Consider the following 24077-nt stretch of genomic DNA (forward strand, 5'->3'; position numbering starts at 1 on the left):
TTTTAATGTATGACCTCTGTGAAAGGTTGGTCCAGGAAAGCAATGCTGCAGAGCAGGAAGCGGATCAATGGCAGCCTTGTGGATACCCTTGACTCAGCGAAAATCCTGGCCTTCAGGTGCTTGGTCGATAATGAATGCTGTATATACCTTAATTAGTATTGTATGTTCGCAAGGCTCTAGAGGACAAAAGTTGATTCTGAACACTGGGGAAAGTCCACAAATCTCGCCTTGATAAACACTTACACTATACGCCACTTTTTATTCCGTAATTCTCCATATTTGACCAGCATCTCAAAGTGGGTCTATAATCTGCTAAATTACTTCACAAAGAGCTCAAATTAGCTCTCGGTCTGACAGCCGCTTCATTGTAATGAGGGATGATGGGAACTGATGAGGGCAGTGTCAGGGATTCTACCTTTCCCTGTCATGTTCATCTGTCTGTTTTCACTGTCATCTATGGAATACACTCTTGAATGCACTGCGATAAATAACAGCCACACGCGGGGGTACTTAACTTCTTCATTTCCTTTTAAGGGAACACAACTACTAATAATTAAGTGGTGGTGCCACCTACAGGCACTATGGAGAATGACAGTCTCCCATACATAACACTGTCCAAACACAACACCCCACAGCACTTGTGCCCAGATGTCCATACCACAGCTGGCTCTCCCCACTCCCTCTGGCTTCCTACCCCATCCCACATTACATCATAGTTCGAAGAGAGCTTCCAAGGACTTTTGTTGCAACCTCGTGCTCTCTGCCTGTTCTCCTCCTGTGTAAATCTTGCTGTAGCAATCCCAAACAATGGTTAAGCTTGCAATGCCTCTAGGTTTTGTCCTTGAGAACGGCGCATCCCTCTGTGCATTGGGGATGTCAAGTTCAGATTGAGGCTTTTGTTTACAACAGTCCGAAGGGAGCTCACCTAAATAAGACTCTGTCCTCACACTGACTCATTGCAAAACTGCTTCCCCCATCACTTCACAGCATAATAAGAACCCTGGAAGTTCTTCACACACTGCTTAGGCCTTACTTCCTCCTTGCATAGTAGATATAATGCTGTCTTGGCAAGAATCGCTTCGCCCTTCACCCACCACCCTTCCAGCAATATTCATAAGGATTTATCAAGGATGGCACCTTCATTTTTTTTAAGAGCTTAGACCTTGGAGTGTTATCACTTTTTTTTTTTGTCACTTTTTCAAAGGGAAAGGCAGATCACTTCAACCCAGATTCAGAGAGTGATAGAGGGGGAAAAAGACTGTTTGGATTATAAAATACATGAATCCTAGAATCGGCCTAGATTTCACTCTGAAAAAAGGCAAGGGGTCAATTTTTGGCTGATTAGCATCCTAGCCTAATCACATTGAATTTGCAGTGTTGACTGGTCAAAGAGTCGCGGCACGGAAATACTTATTAAAAATTTATTTGGGAAAAATATAAAAACTTTATATTATTAAAGCAGTGAATATGACAACTGTCTATGGTCTCCTACTGATTTACATCATGGACTGTTGTGATTAATATACACAAAAGAAAATATAATACCTTTATCTCCGAAAACACAATTCGGGTCCTACCTTGAAATTGGGTTTCCATTAGGAGCGATCCCTATTGGCTCAAAGAACTTTTAATGGGTTCTATGTTTCGCTCCTGATTACAATTCCTACAAAATCGTGTTATATTTGTAGATTAAACTACATTATAATGACCATTGAAGGGATAGTTCACCCAAAAATTAAAATTATGTAATTAATTACTCACCCTCATGTCGCTCCAAACCTGTAAAACCTTCATTCATCTTTATAACACAAATTAAGATATATTTTTGATGAAATCAAAGAGCTCTCTGACCCTACATAGACAGCAATGCAACTGAAATCTTCCCAGGCCCAGAAACGTAGTAAAGACATCTGTAAAATACACTTAAAAATAAAGGTGCTTTGAAGGTTCTTCACAGCGATGCCATAGATAGAAGAACCATTTTTGGTTCCACAAAGAACCTTTCAGTCAAAGGTTCTTTAAAGAACCATCTCTTTCTTACCTTTTTATAATCTGAAGAACCTTCTTTCGCCACAAAGAACCTTTTGTGAAACAGAAAGGTTCTTCAGATGTTAAAGGTCCTTTATGGAACCATTTAGACAAAAAGGTTATTCTATGGCATCGTGAAGCACTTTTATTTTTAAGAGTGTAGTCCATGTGACATCAGTGGTTCAACTGTAATTTTACAAAGAATACTTTTTATGCACAAAGAAAATTAAAATAATGACTTTATGCCACATATTCCGCCATTATAGAGAGTACCACGACACATGCGCGTGCATTCCTCTGTACGTAAACAAGGCTCAGCGCATGCATGTTCTACGTCAGCAGCACCACGTGCATGCGTTGTTTATGTGCAGAGGTACTCTAGATAATGGTGGAAGACAAGATTTGGAGGAGAAGAATTGTTGAATAAAGTTGTTATTTTAATTTTCTTTGCGCACAAAAAGTATTCCTGTAGCTTCGTAACATTATGTTGGAACCACTGATGTCACATGGACTATTTATCAATGTCCTTACTACCTTTCTGGGTCTTGAACGTGGTAGTTGCGTTGCTGTTTATGGAGGGTCAGAAAGCTCTTGGATTTTATCATAAATATCTTAATTTGTGTTCTGAAGATAAACAAAGGTCTTACAGGTTTGGAACAACATGAGGCTAAGTAATTAATGACTTTTAACAGTTTATCAAGTGATAGAAATTATATTATATCTGGTTTGTTTTGTTATGAACTATATACAGTTATTTTTAAATTCATGTTATTTGTGTGTACATAGTAAAACTATTAACTTATAATTGATGGAAACCCTATTTTGAGGGAGGACCAGATGTCTTTCTGGTACTATTGGGAGGTAAAATAATGGCGTGTGCAGTAAACGAGAGAAGCGCAGAGATGAAAGGGCCGAAGCAGTATGTCATTGTGGCTGAAGGACGAGTCTGTGTTGGTCTCCTCTCTGTGCTCTGCACTTATGTAAGGAGCTCTGGCAGGGCATACAGCTATTCCCCACACTGTCCTAACTTCTGCTCTCCACCCCTCCTCCTCTTCCCCTCTCATGTCATAACTACCCTTCATTACATTGCTTATGCTCTTTAAATGTGCTGGTTACACTCAGTTAGCGCACTCAATGATATCATTGCTGTGTATAGCTTGTTTTTTATATTAAAATTATGAATATATAAATATATATTTAAAAATGTTTGTCCTTGGTTATGTTGTTTTACATGTCAGGAGGATATCATGCCCAAATGCACTTTTAATATAGGTATATGTCTGTTAGTAGTGTTATAAAGTGCACTGATGTTTTATAAAGGACAAGAACATCTGTGCAACATAAAGAAAACATGCTCTGGACTTTTTATTAGAAGAATTACATATAGGCTATATATTTACCACGTGTATATATATATATACAGTGGGTACGGAAAGTATTCAGACCCCCTTAAATTTTTCACTCTTTGTTATATTGCAGCCATTTGTGTGTTTTTCTGTCAATATGGGGTGCTGTGTGTACATTAATGAGGAAAAAAAATTAACTTAAATGATTTTAGCAAATGGCTGCAATATAACAAAGAGTGAAAAATTTAAGGGGGTCTGAATACTTTCCGTACCCACTGTATATATATATATATAAATATTATATTTCTTTATTATTTGGTTTATATCAACTCCTGTTTGCTGTGTACTATTTTTGGTCTTCATTATGTTATAAATAAAGAAAAAATGGGAAAGAAAATAAAATGTAAAGAAAAATTTGCAATAATATTCAAATACATGTTTTCATTGTAAGGCAACCATTTCTATATTTATTTTATTATTATTTTTTAATTCATTTATACTTTATGGACTGCATTGAAACCCCACTGTATGAGTAGAGCATATCTTCAACCGTCTTATGTTGCCATTTGGGATTGCAGAATATAATTCACATGCATTGGTTTTATTTTCTGAAGAGAGACGGGGTAGAGCCAGTGGACAGTCCTTGGCTAGCGTCTGCCTGACTGCAGCCCTGATGCACAAGTGCTGCACTGTGGAATCAGTATTCTGAGCTGGTTCCTATGGACACAGCATTCTTAAAGCCAGCAACAGCATCACCAGACTCCTGAGCAGAAGACAGGCCCACCTAACTCTCACCTTACCACTAGAGGGCGAGTGGCGGAGCAGTGCGTCCACAGTCTGTCTGCATGTGCAGAGGGACACGGGGCAACGGTCGGGCATCGAGCTGAGCAATGGGTGATACAGCTAATAATTAGCCACGGGCTACTCATCTGCTCCATTTATGTGAGTGAGAGCGCTGAATTTTTGGCGCTGTGTCATAATTTACATTCATTACATTGTCAAAGTGTCTTTTATCTCTTGAGTAGTCCCTCATTAGCTCAGACAGCCAGTTCAGTTGTCATTCGTGGAGTTTCTTTTTGCACATTGTGCTTTACCTGTTTTTCTGTGTGACATGGGGCATTGTCCTGCATTAAATTTGCTGGCAGATTGGGTGATGAACGCAGGGAAGAAACTGCATGTTGCTGCAGGAGGCTCTGATAGACATCTGCATTCACTCTACCTGTATCTGTATTTTGGTGTTTAGTGTTGAACCGACTGCCCATTGAGATTCTCCGTATTATCCTGTCCTCAAGTGCATTTGTTTTTGTGGAGGACCAGCCTTTTTGGGTGACTTGAATGAGTTTGTGACATTGTAAAGATATTTTAGAAATCTCAGATTTGGAATGACCAACTTTTCTTGCTATGGCTGCTATTGACCTTCATCTGGACAACCTACTGTTGGAGGGTTTCAGTCACTTTAGAACAGCTCACCGTCTTGCAAAGTCAGTGATAACTGGAAAGTTAGGCTGCCAGTTAAGTAGTTGTTGTCATATAATTAAGGAAATTAGAACCAAATGCCAGATTAACACCAATAACTGGGAGGTATCTGAAAATATTCTCTAATTTTCATCAGTGTTCTTTTTCAGAAATCTAATTTTTTCCGTTTTTGATCCTGTGCTTCAGAATATATTTGAACTCATGTAAAAAAATATGCTTTAAAAATGCTCTTCTACTCCTGATAGAATAACTTCAAGTAAGACTAAGCAGTGACCCCGAAATTTAGGAAATTGTATTGCTCTCTAATTTTGATCTCCACCGTATATGTAATATTTTACTTCATAGTATCTTTATGCATATCTCCATACAACTTAAATTACAGTTCAAGGCAGTATACCACTCTTTTTCCGGTTTCAGTATTTAAGTCTGATTTTACTCTACACTTTGCCTGACCCGGGTGAACTCAGCTGAGCTCAGATCCCAGCTGAGCATCACAAGCTTGAGATACCCCCAAAAAACAGACACAGCACAGCTCTGTGTCGTGTCTCATCCCTGACCTTTTGAAAGGATGATAGAGATACACTGAATTTTAGGCTTGTTGGACAGTTGACTTTGTGGTCTGGGCTTATATAAGTGTGGTCAGGGGCTGGAGACACAAAGGCAGCAGCTGTGGGATTGTGCCTTTAGTATTCCCAGCCAGAAGGGGACAGCATGTTCCTCGGGTCTCTGAGAAACCAACCAACCACACACACACACAGTCTCTCTCTTTTGTGCTCACTCTCCACTCTGATCACACAGCACTGCAGCGAGACACACAAGGCACGTTTGATCACCACAACAGGAGAGAGGGAGAGGGAGAGAGAAAGGAAACAGATATGCGTGGATAGACATACAGAGTGATGGGGGATAAGAATGGAGAGAGAGAGAGAGAGAGAAGAGACAGAGTGAGGTGTCAAATGGAGAGGTAGCAGGAAAGAGAAGGCTGGAGATGGGTAGACAGACACTGACAGGTACACAGCAAGGGGCTAATACCTAACATCATGTCTCACAGCAAGATGCAGATATTGACACTCCGGGTAAGAAAAAGAGAGAGACGGATCCAAAAGAGAGATCCAATACAAAGACAATATTTGAAGAATCAAACCAAAATTTATACTAAGAGTGATTTTATTGCTGGAGGTCACCAGGCCACTGTTGTTTCTTGCTGGAGTGCTGCATAACTGGCCATAGCTTTTGATAACGAAAAATGAAATTTACTGCTGATAAAAATAAGATTTATTGCTGCAAATATGAACATTTTGCAGAAAAAAAAGAATTGTATAAACTGTAGCAGTGAATAATGCATCAAATCTTTGACTAGTTGAACAATTATCATTTTATGAATAAAAATTTCTGACATGGTTTCAATAAGTGGGCTGAGACTAATCATATAGAACAGTGAAATGCTTTTAAAGGGTAGTCTGATAGTCTGGCTAAAAATACAAATTCTGCCATCCTTTTACTCACCCTCATGTCGTTCCAAACAGTTTTGTTTCCCACTGACTTCCATTGTATTTTTTGTCAATAAAATGGAAGTCAATGGGAACCAAAACTGTTTCCAACATTCTTCAAAACATCTTTTGTGTTCAAAAGAAAAAACTCATTCAGGTTTGGGACAACATGACGATGAGGAAATTATTACATAATTTTAATTTTTGGGTGAAGTGTTCCTTTCAGAGCCATCCAAAAACTGGAAAAATATCCTTTATAATATAATGAAATATGTGCAATTTACTTGCAAATATTTTTTCCTTCAAAGGGTGGACCGTACATGAATTAGAAAATGATCATTGAAAATGAACAACTTCTGGTCACTTAGTTGCTGTAATTCTCTGTAAGTGTGAACAGAGCTTCAGGCGATATAGAGGGGAAAAAAGACACTCTTTAGAAATGGAATATCTCTACTTTCTAATACTCTTTTTAAGGGCTGACAGTTTGTGCCTCCCAGCCACAGAAGGGGATCATTGGAGAGGGAAATGTAGGTCTCGCTGTATGCCTTCAGCCACATCGCCAATGTCCACACACATACACACTGACATCACTGCAAACCCTGCACTCAAATCACCGCCTGCGTCTCTGCATTACTGCATTCTTACTTTGAATAAAGCAGATAGTCTCATTTTCTTTAGTCCCTTGTTTGGTATACATATTTGAATTGTGTATAATCCCAAAGGAAATTAAAATCATAAAGGAGAAGTGTTTGAAAAAGTGCACTCAGTAGTTTTTTGTCCATGTTTAAAAAATAAATAAAAAATCATACAAAAATAAATTTACTTTTGAAAAGTCAATAAAAGGCTAGTAACCAAAATTACTGAGCTCCCCTCTAATGTTTCCTTTTCCTAGACAGCAATACATTAAAAAAATATTATATATTTAGCTTAAGTCTTATATTTCTCAAATTTTTCTCATCATATTCTTCTAAGAACAAATGAAAGAAGCAATGCCACATTTTTTTTCTACATTTATCATCTGAATTGTGTCACTATATTCTTGTTTAATTTGCATTAAGGAATTTTAGGGAAAAAATCTGAGACAAACATTATTCTTCAAAATTTTACTATGGGATTTACAGGAAGTTCTGTTGTTTGTCTAATGTCACTAAAATATAACTCCCATAAACTGTAAAAGATATGAATTCAGTGGTTCTCAAACATTTTGATTCCAAAGCCCCTAATTGTCTACAACAATATTCAATTACAGTTGTTTGTGATTTACTAGATAAGATAAGAAAAAAAAAAATCACAATTTTCTAAATTTCTACCCAGTTGTTCAGGGGATGAATAAAAATGAGAAATATCTTTATTTGTTATTATTTTCATGCTTGTTTTGTTTCACTTAAATTCAAATTCATCCTGCTGCCCCCTTGGAAGTTTGCTTATGCCCCCTATTGTATGAAGGTAAAACAGTAGCAAAACTTGAATGCTTGTTGATTTGAATGTGAGAACTTGTCATAATGTTAATAATGATATTTGTATAAAAGGGCTTCATCCCCACCCCCATTTCTGCTCTCTCGCATCTGCATTTAAGTGCACAAGTGAGTTTTGCTACAGGAATACCGTGAAAGGAGTAGCAAAAGTCAAAGCGCTAAGATCTGAACTTGATCTGCAAGATCTGAGAGGTTGTACAGCGAAACTGAAGTAAAGTGCAAAAGTAAATATGTTGTTCACATTTATGTCTCATTTTGTTTGTGAATGTCATTTTACACATTTCTGCAACTTCGAATGCAAAACATGGGTGTTTTTAGTATTGTCTGTGTGTGCAAATCGAAAGATTCAGCTGTTCACATCAGAGCTGTGAGTGTAAATTTTAGCTTACAAATACGAATATTAATATGACAAGTTATCACATTTACATCAACAAGCTCTCGAGTTTTGCTACTGTTTTACCCCCTGGTTGCAAACTAAAATCTGTCTAAACACAAAAGCTCAGAGGCAGCGAACATGCCGCTTCAGTATGTACTGCCATCCCATAGTCTGAGAGACAGCGGCTCATTTAGAGGAAACTAAAGAGTGAGCATGTTCATTCATCAGCCAGTAATCTTGATCTCGAGAACAAAGAGGCTATTACATGATGATTGATTTGTCTGTTTAAATCTGTTGATTTTTTTCCCCCCTTTTTCCACAATGTTGTAATGAGGAGAGAGGGAGCTGGGGGCTAGAATTTGATTTGCCGGATGAGAAGAATGGGAAAGTTGATGCAAGAGAGACGTCGGAATGTGATGAAGGAGAAAAAGGACAGAGCGAGTGATGAATGTGTAACGGAGAGGAGGATAGATGTAAAAGACAGCGAGAGGAAAAGAAAGGAGCAAGAGCGATAGATGGGGGAGGGGGTGTAGTATGCAAGTGGATGATTCACAGAGGGAGGGGAAAATGAGAGATTGTGCAGGGGAGGCAAATTAAGGACAAGCATGTTGGCCCAACAAGATGGAGGGAGATGGATGAGGGAATACATAGAGTGGGAGAATGAGGGAAGCATTTTAATTCAGAGAACTGAAAAAGGCATAAAACACAGCTTGCGTGTGGTTGTAATTTCGCTCTCTCTCTGCCTCCTTGGTCGAGGGAAGACTTGCAAAATGGCTGTCGCTTATAGATGGCGGGTCAGATTTCGGCATATATTAAGAAGGCATGAATCCAATATGTATAGCAGCAAAAAAAATTATCTGCCTGAGAAAATGTATTCCTCACAGGAAAGCTTGTTGTCTAGATGGACATATTCCCTTATTGAGCATGAATTCATGCTTTGAAAGTAAAATCAAGCCCTCTGCTGCTCTCTGAAGCTATTCTGTCCTACGTGTAAATCCGAACCTGTTACATGAAGGTCTGCGGGAATGAAAGTGATGCTTTTAGCATGCTAGAACGCTTGAGTAGGTCACATGTTTTATTACAAACCTGTGTTCTGTTTCTCTGGAACATGGCACACTTTCCCGCCACATCCTTTTTTCCCTCAATTTTTCTGGGTTCGCTCCATCAAAGCGAATCATTCACACCCATTATTAGCGCTTTACATACTTAAGAGACCGTTTCCCACATATAGATGAGCCTGGAACAGATGAGTAATTACGTGGCCTGTTACTTCACTTCCCTACTGTTACTTACTCACGTCTGACTCATTTGGAAAGCCTCGTGCTCGCTCACAACAGGGCCTGCTTTCCTGCTGGTTTGAATGGCGCTCGAGACTTCGTCAGGTGCGTGAGGGTTTGCAAACACAGAGAAGCAGCGAGTTTGTTCCCCCTTGGGTTTGTCTGTTTATTCATCAGGACTTGATGCATCCAAGTTTAGGATCATTCTGTTTTGGCACCTTTAGAATTTCATTTCAAAGAAAACGATTGCAGACTGGGCTATTTCTTACTGAATACCTTACTGCAGTGGTTCACAGTTTTTTTTAAAAATGCAAATAACAAATGAGCAAATAAATAAATATGATGAATATAGTGGCGAGGGGAAGAAGACTTATGAGGGAGCAGTAGCTTGCTGATCCATGTAGACCGATGGGTGGTGAAATGCTTCCTTAACAAAAACATATCAAATCAATGCCACAAGCTACAGCTCCCGTGTGACGGGCCGAAAGAACCCCTCTGCATATCTCTTATAGCCTCTCTCCATTTCAAACCAGCCTCATTTTGTCAATGGCAAAATCATGCATACATATGTAATCTTTGATCGAAAAGTAAAAATCCTCCCGGTTTCTCCAAATCACGAAAACGCATGGTACATGAAGTTTTATCTGTAATATTTCGGGCCTCTGCCCCCTCTCTGCCCTGCTCCCGTCTCCCTCTCCTAGCGATCTCTATGGGGGGAGGTTGTGCCTCATACGGGGGTGGTGCGTCGGTTGGCTGTGTTAGTGTGGGATGAGTCTTTCAAGTCCTTCTGGATGCAGTTGTGGACCTGCAGGAAGTTGTGGTCCCTCTCCGAATTGTAGGTGGCGGTGGGAGTGCCGTGGCTGCCCTTTAGAGTGTCGCCCCCGCGGGTGAGTGTGTACATGGAGATCTCGGTGGAGGGCAGAGCCCCGAAACCCTTCAAGCCCACCGGCGAGGCGTCGCGGGAGTGCGAGGGGTCTGTGGAGCGGGATGAGGAGCGGGAGCGGCGCCGGTAGCGGTACCGGTAGCTGGGGATGCGCGTGATAGCCGAGCCCTGCAGGTAATCTGCGGCCCGCGTGCCTGCCCGCAGCTCCCTGTGCCGGTCGATGAACATGTGCACGGCCAGCACGCCCACCATTTCAGCCATGATAAAGGACAAAGCACCAAAGTAGAAACTCCAGCCATACGAGTAGCTGTTCTTCTTGGAGTCGCTCTTTGAGGGATCCCCCGCATTGGCTGATATGTACACGATCATGCCAATGATGTTACTGAGGCCTGTGGGGAAGAGAGGAGATATTTTAACCCCATAGTTATGACTAAAATGCTTTTTCACAATCTACACTCTCAGAAAAAGGGTACAAAAGCTGTCTCTGGAGTGGTACCCTTTCACCATATTTGCCCCTAAAGGGTGTATATTAGTACCTTAAAGGGACACATTAGTACATATATATATATATATATATATATACCTAAGTACCTAAATGGTACATATTGTATTAATACCTCTTGAAATGGTATCGCCACAGTGACAGCTTTTATATCTTTTATTTTCAAGGAGTGTAACACGTCTTCATGTGCCTTTTATAAAATTGCTAAAAGTGCCATGCTTTTGCTACAATATAAAGTCCCAGACTAAGGTCAATGACACATAAGCTTTTTGTGTTCTCAACATTTGAAAACATGCACTAAATAAACATTTGTTATTAAGCATTGTGCAAGCTTAAAAACTAGTAATATTAAAAAAAACGAATAAAAACGTATCATATAAAATGTTTTATAGATATTTTAAAAAATAGTATATGCGATTTATCTGAGCATAGCTAGTTATATAAAACATCCCTGCAAGAAAAACTTTATCATAAAGTGTGTAGTTTTCCCATTCAAAATAGATCAGTCATACTAAATACATGTTTTGAATTAAAACATTTGAATTAATGTCAGTGAGTTTTGATGCAACACCACTTATTTACCTCTTATTACCTCTAAGAAAACATTAAAACCCATTGTGTGTTGTAAACGGTTTAAATCTCAGTGGTAGGTTTATCATCAGAAGTTTATCTTTGCTGTTAAATAATTCCTGCTCGTCACTGTGGATGAAACAAAGGATGAAATGGTTTAAATGAGTATATATAAAATTGAAATAATAGTAGAAAATGGAGAGTTTCACAGCTGATACATTTTCTCTTTTGACTAGCAAAAAGTTAAGTTTAGACCCTGGATGTAGCTGAGAATGACAGAACCTTACTGTCATCTCTGTGCCTTACAAAATAAAGTGTATCTGTCCTCTAAATGGTAGGGTTAACACAGCCGGTTTCACAATATCCTTAACCCCTTAGCCATAAACTGAACGCAGAGTGCCTTAATTTGTCAGAGTGAGCAAGTAAACGAGGAGATCAGCGTGAAGAAGTGAGCTTATAACAGAGACTGGAGTGGGTGAACTCACAGGAGCATGATCTGTGGCTCACTGCTGACTTCAGTCACACTCAGCTGGAGTTGTCTGTGACAGAGTGAAACCACCATGATGGATCACTGGGAAAGTGTGTCAGGGCCACCATATTTTTAGAGTTTAATCCCAAACGGCCTCTCTAAGCCTAGCAACAGGATCAGGACCAAAGAGAGTCAGAGAAAAAGAAATCTACTTGCTAACTGTCTACTGTATAGCACTGGGGCAGTTTGTTCGAAAAAGTCTAGCGCAAGACTTTGTTGTCTAAGTGATACTGTGCTGATCTGGGCATTAAGGCCAAAGCTGTTGGTTTCAGAAAATGTTTGTTTTACTGAATTGCACTGCTAAACAGTATTGAGGGCCTGTGCGAGAGTGTTTTGTGTTAGCTGACCGAACTGTCTCTTACCATATTGGGTCAGCAGCGCTACACCTTACACAGTTTGATCATGTGTATGTCTTCCAAACTTAAACATCAGGTTTTCTTTTACATTTAGTTGCAAATTCTGATTGTCAGCTTGTGACCTTGGTAAAATTGACTGAATAAGCTAAGGTTGAAAATAATTTGTGGCAGCATGAGTAAGACAGTGGTGAAAATGACAAACTAATTATTAATGGTTTTCCACGCATGCCATTATTTTCTGACAATGTTTATGAACTCATCTTGGAGTTTTTGTGCTTCTTGTGTGAATTTCCAGCTACTGATGCAAACTTTGTCTTTTAAAGAAAACTAAACATTTGATGAAAACAAATTTAATGGGTGAAAAATGTAAAATAATTTATTTTTTAATTTTCATAATTTAATATAGACTTGTGTTCAAAACATTTGTAGTTTGTAAGATTATTTTAAAATAAATGAATCCTTTAATTCGGCAAGGATGCATTAAATTTATCAAAAGTGAAAGTAAAGACATTATAATTGTTACAAACGATTCTTGATCTTGAATGGCATTCTTTTGAACTTTATTCATCAAAGTATCCTGAAAAAAATGTTAGTTTTTACAAAAATATTAAGCAGCACAACTTTATAATAATATATAAAGTTTATAATAAGAAGAAATGAGCAGCATATCAGTGATCATGTGACACTGAAGTAATGATGCTAAAAAAAAAATCAGTTTTGCCATCACAAGAATAAATGACATTTCAAAATGTATTCAAATAAAAAATTATTTCAAATAATATTGATGTTTCACAATATTACTGTTTTTACTAAATTGTTTGATCAAATAAATGCAGACTTCTTTCAAAAACATTTAAAAAAATCTTACCAAACCCGAACTTTTGAATGGTAGGGTATGTTCAAATCTAAATTGCATACATTTAACATGATAAGTATTAAAATTGTAGATGTAAAATTATGAATTAGCTTATAATATTAAAGGTGCTGTATGTAGAATTGACACCGAGTGGTTGAACTAGGTATTGCAGTCCAAATTCAAAATATTGGAGAGGGTTTTCTTCACCCGGCCCCTCCTCCTCAGACTTGACGCACACAGGTTGCCAGATTGACGACACAACAGGAACGAGCGCACTTGACGATGAATGAAATGAAATACGCTGTGTTTTCCGCCAACTAGCAACCCGGGATGCCGAAATACAATTGGGTAAACTGGCAGTGGGTGGGTTTCACAAGCCAAAACAGAGACCGACATTCCGGCCTGGAACGCACATTTTCAAAGGAGAATAACTGACTGTGTTGTTTTTCAGATAAACAAGTATGCTAACTTAGCATGTTTCTTAAATATCTGCAAACATATTATGGTATTTTTATGCTTTAGTAGAGTCAAAAACTTACATACAGCACCTTTAAGTTTTAATTAATAAAAATTATTATTAAAAGGCAGGCAAGTAGAAATTTGCTGGCATGAGTGGGCAAACAGAAAAAAGTCCTTGAACTGGTGAGCCCTGATTGAGCTTTATGCATTATGCTAAAAACCTGTGTTGTGAGAAATAATGGTATATTTGAGATGTGCAGGTGTTGTAGGAATAGTATGTGAGCATGTTGCATAATTTATTTCTAAAGAGGGTGTGTGATGCTTATCAGTGATGGTACAGGGGCTCAACATTTTAAATACTGCTCAGAAATTAAAACATATCAGAATGCAAGTGTATCTCGTCCTTGATTCATTCCATAGACTCACCTGCAGACACAAAGAGGATTCCTGCACTGAGGATGATATTGTGACGGGACTTGTAGAACTCGCTGGCAGCTATACACAGGCCACCCATGAAGAGCAGGATGACGCTGAGGATGGGGAAGATACTAGACGCTCGCACGGCTCCTACAGATGGAGAGAGAGAAGAAGAAGGTGGGATGAGTATAAGATGATTTGAATTCCAGACTGTTACTTGTTGAACGAATCTGTGTAAAAGGCAGTGAGAGAGGGAACGAGATAGACAAAGAAAGCTGTCATTTGGGTTGATTTTAGCAGCTGTTCTCCTCTGAGCACATAGAGTACAGCCAATCAACACTTTGCCAGTAGAGTAAACAGCTCCCACACCCTTTAAAATGCTTGTGGAAGAGCAATCTGAGGTCAAGAGTCTCAAAACACTTGTGCTTAACACAAATAAGACTCCAAGACTGAACAGGACCAGAGACATTTACAGATGCTGCAATTCACGCCCATTAACAAAATATGTTCGTAGTGAGACTTCAACAAGAGTTGGCTTCATTCGAGCCATGAAATGACAAGTGAATGTGTTAATGAATGTTTTTTGGACAGACTGCCAAGCCTTCAACTCGCCAATTAGTTCTTCAACTCGACGTTTGTGCAGCTCAAAGGGACAGTTCACGCAAACATTACAATTCTGTCATAATTTTCTCATCTTTTCCTTCTTCCGTGGAACACAAAAGGAGATATTTTGCAGAATGTTTTCCATACAATGAAAGCACAATGACTAGGGGGTGTCATTTTATATTTACATTAGGCAGATGCTTTTATCCAAAAGCAACTTACATTACATTCAAGGTACAGTAGCTTTGAATGAGTTCGATATAACAGACACATTTCATTTAAACTTTTGGCTTCTATATATTGAAACATAATAAAGCAAAAACCAGTAGTGTTTAGTGTTATTTAGAATCAAACATGGTGCAACCTGATCTTTTGATGTACTAACATTCAACTGGTAGAAATATTCTTCAAAATATCTCATTTTATGATCAAAATCAAATCATTTTGGAAAGACCTTGGTGGAAAAATAATTTTACATTTTTAAAAAATCTTTTTTGAGTGAACTATCCCTTTAAGACTGTCAACATCATATGACTCATACACTTTACAGTTCTTTCATGGGTTTATGGGAAGAATTTTGCCTACATTCTTGGCTGCGATGTATTATTATTGGTAGTTTGAGATGATTAGAGGAACATTCTTTGTAGTTGCTGAAACTTTGGCCTCCTACCTCTTGTTTCAAACAGGAAATAATTTTCCAACCATCCACTTCAAGCCTAAAGTGTAAGTGACGTAATTTCATATTTGGGCTGCGCGATATGTCAAAAAATTTAAAATCTCGATTGTTTTCAGAACGTTTGTCCGATTCTCGATTTTTAAAATTTGTTTTTAACTAGTCAACTTGAAAATGTAACTACAACATGATTCAAGTAACTTTTTCTTTATTAACCCTCTAGTTAAAGAAAGTTCTATTCCAAGTGCACCACACATGAAGTTGTCAACATGATGTAAATGTTAAATCACTTGTTAAATATCTTTGCAGAAAATATGGATGAACTACAACTACATCTTGAACAAACTTCTTATACATAATATATGTTCAGAAATAATGAGGAAAATGCTTTAAAAAATCTCAAAAGTCAAGGTAAATCAAATTCAAAATGACTGAAGGTACAACACCAGTAGACTATTATTAACTATAAATGTTCTTTAAAAACAACAGCAGCTTTCAGCCTGTCACCATGATGCAAACATGAAATATCAGACATACAGTAGTAGTTACAGGTTTATTGCGCTGCTTTTCCATAGTTTTTTCTATGTAAACATGGACGCGTATGACTGTTGCCATCATTCTTTTCTCTTTACTGTTATCATTGGCATATTATCAAAGTGTCTAATTCTAACGTTTGGTAATATTTCTATATAAAATTGTGATTCCTCGATTTCTAAAAAATAAAATCGTTGCAAAACATTAAATTCTAATTAATGGATAAAATCGGAAAAATCACCCAGCCCCATTTCATACTGTACGTGTGCAGACAATTTTTTTTATCTTTAGAAAGAACAACAATCTACTGGAAATGGCAACAAAAATAAGAGATTCTGGCAACTGAAGTTTAAACAAGAACAAAAACACTTATCGTTCATAACTTCTGGAGAGAAATAGTGCAGATACTGGACAAATATGAAATTTTCCATGAGTCGAGTGCTTGTGTTTCCACAGGTTATTAAATGGAGTATACTTTGAAAGGCTATGCATCTGGCTGTACACATACTGTGTTCATGTCAAAACTACTATATTATGAAAGTTTCTTTCAAATACTTCAGTGTCGTCATTTTCTCCTGTCCTTTTCTCCTGTCCTTTTCCTTTCACCAGTCTTTCTCAATTTTTACTGCTTACACATCTCTTACCTCTCCTCCTTTATCTCTCTCTCTCTCTCTCTCTCTCTCTTTGAAAATACTTGACATGCAAAGTTATGCTTTCATCAGGCTAGTTAAATTTTCACCACTCCATCTATTCTGCAAGCTCAGCAGTTTTTCTCTCTCTCTTTCTCTCTGTCCCTCCCTGCTCTTGTGTAAATGCTGATGTGTGGACAGCATGACAGTACTGTGAACTCTTGCCGGCTAAAGTGGGGACTGAAGTTCCCCTTGAGAGGATCATCTGCCCTCCTGCCCCTCCTGTCCTGCCCTCACCTCCACCCTAAAACCACTGCACTTGTGCCATCTGCTGCAGATCACACAAGAAGCCAAAGTCAGCTACCACAAAATTGTGTTTGTTTCACTGCTAAAGCAACTATGGTGCATTTAAGCTAATTTCAGTCTATAACAGAATGCCACAAGATCCTACACTATTAATTTATGAATAGTTCACTATGTAAATGCATTGAATATGTGCTTCGCTAAATGGCCATATCTCATTTGCTGCATGTGTTATATAAGGTGAGATTTTTCTAGTGCACTTGCCGCAGTTCTTCTCTCCCTCTCTGAGAAACCTAAACGAGACTTCACTCGAAGTGATGAACGGCATTTTAATTTTCTTGCGCTTTGTTCCGTCCTCCCCTATCGGTCTCTTTCCCTCTGTTTTTCTCTCTATACACTCAATCTAACTGAGTCCCTAATAATTCTCAGTGTCTTGTGCTATCTTTTCCCACACAGCAGCTTTCAGCCTGTCACCATGATGCAAACATGAAATATCAGGCATACAGTAGTAGTTACAGGTTTATTGTGCTGCTTTTCCATAGTTTTTTCTATGTAAACATGGACGCGTATGACTGTTGCCATCATTCTTTTCTCTTTACTGTTATCATTGGCATATTATCAAAGTGTCTAATTCTAACGTTTGGTAATATTTCTATATAAAATTGTGATTCCTCGATTTCTAAAAAATAAAATCGTTGCAAAACATTAAATTCTAATTAATGGATAAAATCGGAAAAAATCACCCAGCCCCATTTCATACTGTACGTGTGCAGACAATTTTTTTTATCTTTAGAAAGAACAACAATCTACTGGAAATGGCAACAAAAATAAGAGATTCTGGCAACTGAAGTTTAAACAAGAACAAAAACACTTATCGTTCATAACTTCTGGAGAGAAATAGTGCAGATACTGGACAAATATGAAATTTTCCATGAGTCGAGTGCTTGTGTTTCCACAGGTTATTAAATGGAGTATACTTTGAAAGGCTATGCATCTGGCTGTACACATACTGTGTTCATGTCAAAACTACTATATTATGAAAGTTTCTTTCAAATACTTCAGTGTCGTCATTTTCTCCTGTCCTTTTCCTTTCACCAGTCTTTCTCAATTTTTACTGCTTACACATCTCTTACCTCTCCTCCTTTATCTCTCTCTCTCTCTCTCTCTCTCTCTTTGAAAATACTTGACATGCAAAGTTATGCTTTCATCAGGCTAGTTAAATTTTCACCACTCCATCTATTCTGCTCCTGTCCTTTTCCTTTCACCAGTCTTTCTCAATTTTTACTGCTTACACATCTCTTACCTCTCCTCCTTTATCTCTCTCTCTCTCTCTCTCTCTTTGAAAATACTTGACATGCAAAGTTATGCTTTCATCAGGCTAGTTAAATTTTCACCACTCCATCTATTCTGCAAGCTCAGCAGTTTTTCTCTCTCTCTTTCTCTCTGTCCCTCCCTGCTCTTGTGTAAATGCTGATGTGTGGACAGCATGACAGTACTGTGAACTCTTGCCGGCTAAAGTGGGGACTGAAGTTCCCCTTGAGAGGATCATCTGCCCTCCTGCCCCTCCTGTCCTGCCCTCACCTCCACCCTAAAACCACTGCACTTGTGCCATCTGCTGCAGATCACACAAGAAGCCAAAGTCAGCTACCACAAAATTGTGTTTGTTTCACTGCTAAAGCAACTATGGTGCATTTAAGCTAATTTCAGTCTATAACAGAATGCCACAAGATCCTACACTATTAATTTATGAATAGTTCACTATGTAAATGCATTGAATATGTGCTTCGCTAAATGGCCATATCTCATTTGCTGCATGTGTTGTATAAGGTGAGATTTTTCTAGTGCACTTGCCGCAGTTCTTCTCTCCCTCTCTGAGAAACCTAAACGAGACTTCACTCGAAGTGATGAACGGCATTTTAATTTTCTTGCGCTTTGTTCCGTCCTCCCCTATCGGTCTCTTTCCCTCTGTTTTTCTCTCTATACACTCAATCTAACTGAGTCCCTAATAATTCTCAGTGTCTTGTGCTATCTTTTCCCACCGTGATGTACCACTAGTCAAACCATATGAGGCCAGGAATTGCCATTTGTACATCTAAATCTGTTTGTATTCACTTCATTTGCGACCAAGGTAAGGGTCTATTCTGAGAATGATTTGTTTGTCACAACTATGCAAGAAAGAATAATGAATATAGACAAACTGAAAAACTCAGTAGAAGCTAGTGATTATTTTCAATAATAAGAAAATAAATATATAGAATTCCTGACCTTTGACCAGAGGAAAGCAAAGCCTTGCCCAGCCTCACACAAAGAATTCAGTCAAAACAAAACTCTGGTGATTCAGTGATGACTGTTTTCCGTTTTTGAAATATTAGACATACAAATAACAATAGTGTGTCTGCATATTTTAAAATGAAATATTCTTTGCAAATAGTTTAAATGGATTACTTAAATTGAATTAGACTAGAATTTCTTATTTCACTTAAATAATCATTTAGTAATTTAAATGGTTACAGCTTTGCAAATTAGCACCTTAAAGGTACATGTACATCTTATTAACTTTCAGCTTTTGTACCTTATTGTCAGGATTATGGACCTGTGTGAGTGTGTGTTTTGCTCCCTGTGACCCAGTTTCTCCCCTCATGTTGATTGTTAATTTGATTCCAGGTGTGTCTCCTTAGTCCCTCGTTATCCTATGTTTAAAAGCCCCAGTCCATTCAGTTAGTGTTTGTCGGGTCTACTTGTTGGATTGTGTGTTATTCTCCTGTTATTCCTTGGATTAAAGATTGTTGTTGTATTCCACGTCTCCTCGTTTCTCGCTCCACGCTCCTTGCCATCACAGATCGTGACACTTATAGAGTATCACCCCAGTGACAGCTGTGTACCTTTTTATATTAATATAAATATATATTGAGTGTATACACTTTATATTCATTATAAAGTCTCTTTAATATGAAGGCTCTGAAATATTTATTGCAGATTTGACTTGTGTGCCAAAATAATGTAATGCTTTTAAATTGGCTTTATTTGGAAGCTTAGGGTTAGCAAATATTACTATTTGCAATTAACTGTGATTGATTTGATGTATTCATCAGGATATTATTTTATTAATTCAGCTGGATTGATTACAGTTTTAATCAGTTGGCAGCATTAGCATGGCCTGTACAATTTCTCTATTCTGCTGCCTTTGGCAGAAAGGTTAAATTTGGACACTGTTTGCAGCTAAATAAAGGTGGATTTTTTTTAGATGGATGTCCTTGCGAGTTCTTTTTGTCCTGTCTTCCTCTCTTTTTCTCATCCCTCTCTCTGTAGGGTGTAGAGTTGCTGTGAATGGTCTGATTAAATATTAAGGTGTGCTGGGTGCTGACCCCGGTCCTCTTGCCCTGTAACAACCTTCTCCCAAATCACACTCTCTCTCTTACACACACACACACACACACACACACTCCCCAATCTCACATTAACCCGGGGATATTGACATGACCAGTCACAGCACAGAGAGGACACACCACTCCTTCTCATCCATCAGCCTCATTCACAAAGACACCACAAGGCAAGAGGGAAGGGGGCAGGATGTGAAAGTGGGAAAGGAAAAGATAATAACCTAAATCTATTGATTGTTGACACAAGCGTTTAAAACAACGGGCTTGAAGGTGACAGAGGTGTCCTCAGAGACCAGGATGCCATCTTGATTTTCAACTACTGTGAATGGGAGTCTCAGCTGACCTTTTAATGCTTTAGAGTAGCGAATATTTTCAATAGACAGAATATGCTTTACAAAAATACCAGAATATGCATAACACGTTCTTACAGTAAAACTTCTATGGTCAGTGAGAGGATGAGATGGACAGGTTGTGGACGTTCCTAGAAATGGTGTGAATCTTACACACAGACTTCATACATTCCTAATCAGCCCTGTGGACACACGTGGGCTCATAGAGACATGCTTTCACTCATAAAAATCTCCAGCTCTGTGACCTTGGCTTTGACCTCTCGGATCAGGCAGCAGCGCTGTATCCATGGCTGCAGAGGCTCTGGAGGAGGAAGAGAGTTTAGCAGATTCTCCCCAGGCTCTCTGTGCTGATCACAGCCGGAGACTGACCAGCCTGAGGGCTTTTTCACAAAGAGAACGCACATTTGTTGGCGAATTTTCACTGCAAACAAGATTTTGAATAGATATAATGGGTTTCTATTCTACATCATGCACAAACATTCGTCCGTCATCAAACATGTTTTAGCACATTAAAAAAAACCTGACTGACCAGTGAGATGTGAGCTTTTGATCTATAGCAGTTGCAATTGACTTTTTGCTGGATTTAATGAACGCTTTGTAAACCTGGGCCCTTATTCACAAAACATCTTAAGGCTAAAAGTAGCTCATAACTAAAAAAAAACCTGACTGACCAGTGAGATGTGAGCTTTTGATCTATAGCAGTTGCAATTGACTTTTTGCTGGATTTCATGAACGCTTTGTAAACCTGGGCCCTTATTCACAAAACATCTTAAGGCTAAAAGTAGCTCATAACTCGCAGATTTAGGAGAAAATCTTAAAAATAATGGACGTGTCAGTCCTAAATTTAGGACTCCTAAATTTTTGTTCTAAGAGTATTTCACAAAGCGTTTTAGCGCTAAAATTAGCTCCTAAATCTGTTAAACGTTAGGAGTAGTGAAGAGGACTCCTAAGTCACTAAGACCAAATCTGAACTATCCTAAAATGGCTGTTGCCAGCAATCTACCTCGGAATATAAACATTTTAGAAACATTTGACCATAATGAGCTTTTAAAAAGGTATCGGCTTGGAGGTTGTCCCAACTCCAAATTTTTGATTATATACAGGCTAAGCCTACCCAACAAACAGAACGTTGCCTCAATGTAGCCAACCTTTTAGCAACGTTGTAACAACATGGCTAAAAGGTTGTTGGTTCTACTTGTGTTGTTGAGGTTGTTACTGCGTTGTCACAATGTTGCCATTCAACCATGGTTCAGGGCCATTGCTGAAGGTTGTGCTTAGCCTGTCTGGACAACCACTGGACGACATGTACTCGTCAATGTTCCGAAGCGCATTTTAAATTTTAACAGACCGTTGGGCCGTTATTCTTCTTCAAGCCAGGATATGTGAGTATTGCTTATGATTTCTCTTTTTAGATAAATAAGATATGTAAATATCCAAACAAAATCTACAATTTTCGTGATTAGGAGAAAAAATTAGGAGCACGGTGAAAAATTTAGGAGCACCTTCACCTTCAGTAATAAAAAATTCTGATAAAAAATTAACCTTCCCATTACGAGGTGATATTTGACACCTTAAAGTGATTTACAGGGAATTTTGTTTTTACCTTTGTAATGGCATTTTTCTAACTTTATTAAAAGTATGTCATCTTTTATGTCAAATTCAAAAAAATACATTTATAAGCTTTTTAACATTTCTAATTAAAACAACGGAATACAACCAAGTAGAATAGGAAGTAGAATGAGAATAATCTACCAATCAAATGAAATCCGTATTTAAGAAATTAATTTGTGCTACAGAGTTGGCACAGAAGAACACACAATTGGCTTGTAGGTGTATTTTCAGACGTTTAATGAGGCGCAGAGTTCGCATGAGTGCAATTAAATTCATAAATTCATGTTGAGGTTAATGTTTTAAATATAACATTTTGAATATAGAAATATTAAATGATTTAAATAACAGAAAAGATACTTTAAAAATTAAACTAAAACTGCCAGCAGGTGGCGGCAAGTCACTGATTTTATCACTGAATCATTCATTCAATTGATTCATTCGAACGGCTGATTCATTCAGGAATGAAGTACGTGACTGTCTTTATGAATGGGTAATTGAATCATTGACTCACTAGATTCATTTAAAAACGCAGTTCATTCATAAACGAAACACTGCTGTGTTTGAATGGAAATGCACAGCGGCTCAGCTGTTAGAAACTAATTTCCTTGACGAAATAGAGCAAAGTAAGGCAATTGTGTTGTTGTCAGACAATATAAGTCACTTAATATTAACTTCTTGTTTAATTAACTGTTGTATTAAATCAGTATCACATTTGTAATCATTAAAAGCTGTCACTCATCTTAGTTCATCGCGATCTCCCAAAACTCCATTATAATCGACGAAGCTCCCTACACTGCACAATGAATCTCTTATTTACACCCTGTCAACACTTTTTTTTGTTATAATGAGAGGATACGTCTGTGATGCATTACTCAACGCTGCAGAAACACGTACGTGCATTAGAACCTTTGTAGCTCCCTCAGCAAACAAAAATATGCTGATCGGGTCAGTCGCACAGGTGCCCCTAAATATTATTTCATAGTCGCACGCAGTAGTTTTCAGTCGCATTATGGTCGCACTGTAGAGCCCTGACTTTATGTCTTTGGTCCAGCTCGCTATTTTGTCTGTGTAATCCATTGCATGTTTGTTTCACATTTGCTGTGGCTTTGGCTCCAGCCTGCAATGTGTCATCAAACGCATAGGCCTCTCCATTTACAATAAGCATGAATATGTAAATGTTCTTTGTCTTATATGCATGCGAGGCTATTGTGGACCGAGGGCTTGAGGATGGAGGTTTCTTAGGGAGCTGGACTGATAATGATGCCCCAGGGTAAGCATCTCTTTCGGCAATCTGCCCAGACTCCCCAGGCATGACACTGGCACGGAGCACAGGGAAATTTTCACACAAGACCTGTGTAGCATTTGAGGGTCTGTCAGGGACAGAAACACTGCCTGCGGGGTTGTTATTAACATGGTGGAATAGGCAAAGAGGAGAGAGGAGTTAGGGGCAAGTCAAGCCTGAAGCAAGGAAAAGAGAGGAGCAAAGCAGCAGTGTTTTTTGTTATGCTGCCTTCTATTAAAGCGCTCTGTGCTGGTAAACCGGGGCTTTTATCACAGGCTGTTCTCAGTCGCATAGCTGCACACAGCCGGGGCTATTGCTTAGGTTATATTACCAGTCCATTCTTTCATTTATGCTTTTCAAAGAGGTCCCTGTAAGAATTAATCTACCCTTATAAAAAAGTACTGGGCCTGAGCTGTGTGCTATAATACCATAGTGATTTAATATATATACATTGATTTAAAATATATATATATATATATATATATATACACACACCACAGTGCTGATTGATTATCCTGTTTATGGGCCATGGTAGTTCAAAGAATATCATGGACACCCCTTACGAAAGTTAACCATGGTTAATTTTTGTATGGGACATTACTACCTGTCTGTCTGTCTGTCTGCCTGTGTCCTTCTGTCTGTCCAACTTTCCATTTATCCATGTCTGTCCGT

The 24077-nt window shown here is 38.4% G+C and overlaps 1 protein-coding gene across 1 annotated transcript in view; it reads right to left on the reverse strand.

Annotated features, from left to right (window-relative positions):
* Positions 1-9718: 9718 nt before the first annotated feature.
* The window catches only part of LOC107551139 (voltage-dependent calcium channel gamma-2 subunit-like), a 39322-nt gene continuing 24963 nt past the window's right edge, over positions 9719-24077 (reverse strand). The window contains exons 3-4 of the mRNA XM_016232641.1: positions 14050-14190; positions 9719-10740 (exon numbers count right to left, since the gene is read on the reverse strand). Of these exons, the coding sequence (XP_016088127.1) occupies positions 10196-10740; positions 14050-14190 (686 nt within the window). The 3' untranslated portion in view covers positions 9719-10195. The remainder of the gene's footprint in view (positions 10741-14049; positions 14191-24077) is intronic.

Source organism: Sinocyclocheilus grahami, unplaced genomic scaffold (genome assembly GCF_001515645.1).
Source record: "Sinocyclocheilus grahami isolate Dianchi unplaced genomic scaffold, SAMN03320097.WGS_v1.1 scaffold416.1, whole genome shotgun sequence".
Classification (NCBI taxonomy): Eukaryota; Metazoa; Chordata; class Actinopteri; order Cypriniformes; family Cyprinidae; genus Sinocyclocheilus; species Sinocyclocheilus grahami.